The following is a 2,443-nucleotide window of genomic DNA, read 5'->3' as shown; positions in this document are numbered from 1 at the left end:
GTTTCTATGCGTTTGAAAAACACTGGGACATCCTTCATGCTGCTGTGTTTCAACATGTTTATTGTGCAGCAATAGAGAAAATAACTCCTTCACATGAGTTCATAAGTTCTACATGTCTGGGGGTTTCTCTGAATAATGCGTAGGTGATGGATCTGAAGATGTTCAGACTCATTCAACAGAAAATTGTCATTCCCACTAAGGCAGATGAACATCTGCTGAGTAAAACTACAGCCATAATGTTTTACCAGAAACATTTCATTTTAGTCTGGAAAAAGACTTTTGATGGTGGGGGCGAAAAGTAATAAAAAATATATATATATGCTGAAAGGATTTCAAAATTTGAATAAAAAAATAAACTGGGACGAGGAGATTGGAATCTAAAAAAAGTCCATCCATCTTCTTCTGCTTATCTGTCTGGGTCACAGTGGGGCTGGTTCCTATCTCCAGCTGTCTATGGGCGACAGGCAGGCTACACCCTGGACAGGTCATCTAAAATAAAATCATCTGAAAAGCAGTTTAAATATTTCTTGAAAAGTTGAGACTCTGCTGATCATCTGTCCAAAGCTTTGATAATAAAGGTGGAAGTCCTAATCTTTCCAGAGAACATCAGAGCATTGACCAGTCTTTTATAGTCTGTGATGTCACAGCTGCAGGGCATGCTGGGAGATGTCGTTCGATTCTGATTGTATGCAGTTTGATCAAGACATGATTAAAGTGAAGTGTCCTTTCTTTTGCCTACATTATCTATATCTATGGTTTGATCAACACATGATTTAAGTAAAGTGCCTAAAATAGAAAGTCTTTCTCTTGTGTTTGTTTTTCCAGAACACCATCAGGAATATGTTGGAAAAGAGGAGGTTTTCTCGCAGCGGCGGTTCTCAGAACAGGAGAGGAATTCCGGGTTGGAACAAGAGGAACCAGAACCTCTGCAGATAAAAGAAGAGCAGCTAAAGCAAGAAGATCCCTGGACAAAAGAGGAGACCATGGAGATCCCCATAAGTGAGCAGGAGGAGCAGCTGGTTCTAAAGCAAGAGATTGGAGAAATAGAAGAGAAACCTTTTGCATGTTTGACATGTGGAGAAAGGTTTCTGAAAAAAGAACATTTAATGGTTCACATGAGAACTCACACAGGTCGGAAGACGTATGAATGTCAGTTGTGTAGAAAAAGCTTCACTCAAAAATTTCATCTTAAAACACATTACAGAACTCACACTGGTGAAAGGCCCTTTGAATGTCTGTTCTGTGGAAAAAAATTCATTTATAGAAGTGGTTTTAATAACCACCTGAGAATTCACACAGGTGAAACACCCTTTGAGTGTCTGTTATGTGGAAAAAGCTTCAATGATAAAAGTGATTTTAATAAACACATAAGAATTCACACAGGTGAGAAACCGTTCCACTGTACAATTTGTAACAAAAGTTTTAGTCGAAGCAGTCATTTGACTAGACACATGAGGGCTCACACAGGAGAGAAGCCTTTCAAATGTCTGTCCTGTGGAAAAAGATTACACGATAAACGCACTCTGAATAGACACAACAGAATTCACACTGGAGAGAAGCCTTTCAAATGCCCGTCCTGTGGAAAAAGCTTCAGTGATAAACGTGTTCTTAATCAACACCTCAAAATTCACACTGGTGAGAAGCCGTTCCACTGTACAATTTGTGGCAAAAGTTTTAATCGAAAAAGTATTTCAATTATACACATGAGAACTCACACAGGTGAGAAGCCTTTCAAATGTTTTTCTTGTGGAAAATGCTTCATTGATAAACGTGGTCTTAATCAACACATCAGAACTCACACAGGTGAGAAGCCGTTCTGCTGTATGATTTGTGGAAAAGCTTTTACTCATACAAATAATTTGACTGGACACTTGAGAACTCACACAGGCGAGAAGCCATTTGAATGTCAGTCCTGTGGAAAAAGTTTCACTGATAAATCAACTCTTAATAAACACGTCAGAATTCATACTGGCGTAAAGCCATTCTCCTGTACAATTTGTGGAAAAAGTTTTGCTCAATCAAGTAATTTGAATAAACATATGAGAACTCACACAGGTGAGAAGCCGTTCTGCTGTATGATTTGCAGCAAAGGTTTCAATCAAAAGAGTAATTTGATTAGACACATGATAACTCACACAGGTTAGAAACATTTTTCATGCATGGTGTGGAACGATTTTTATAAGATTGAAATAAGATTTCAAACAATAAATTAGACTCCACAGAAATGAACAGGGGAGACATTTTTCATGTTTTAGTGTTCATAAAATGTCCCTCTAGAAACTAGTTAACATGATTACACACAGAACTCAAACATTAAAGGCCCTTTTCTTGCCAAAACCTTTTATTAACAGCAGCAATCTACTGTTTATATGTAAGCTAGAACAGATAAGGTGTAATAATGCAAACCTGGTAAATATTTAAACTATGGAACATCAAAGAACTA

General features: G+C 37.7%; 1 protein-coding gene across 1 annotated transcript in view; it reads left to right on the top strand.

Annotated features, from left to right (window-relative positions):
• The window catches only part of LOC107100866 (zinc finger protein OZF-like), a 9,481-nt gene extending 7,044 nt beyond the window's left edge, over positions 1 to 2,437 (top strand). The window contains exon 2 of the mRNA XM_015399528.1: positions 826 to 2,437. Within this exon, the coding sequence (XP_015255014.1) occupies positions 826 to 2,144 (1,319 nt within the window). The 3' untranslated portion in view covers positions 2,145 to 2,437. The remainder of the gene's footprint in view (positions 1 to 825) is intronic.
• Positions 2,438 to 2,443: the final 6 nt, after the last annotated feature.

This window comes from Cyprinodon variegatus, unplaced genomic scaffold, assembly GCF_000732505.1.
Source record: "Cyprinodon variegatus isolate N-32 unplaced genomic scaffold, C_variegatus-1.0 Scaffold1021, whole genome shotgun sequence".
Classification (NCBI taxonomy): domain Eukaryota; kingdom Metazoa; phylum Chordata; class Actinopteri; order Cyprinodontiformes; family Cyprinodontidae; genus Cyprinodon; species Cyprinodon variegatus.
The sequence above is the reverse complement of the archived record's forward strand: the minus strand, read 5'-3'. Positions and strand labels throughout refer to the sequence as shown.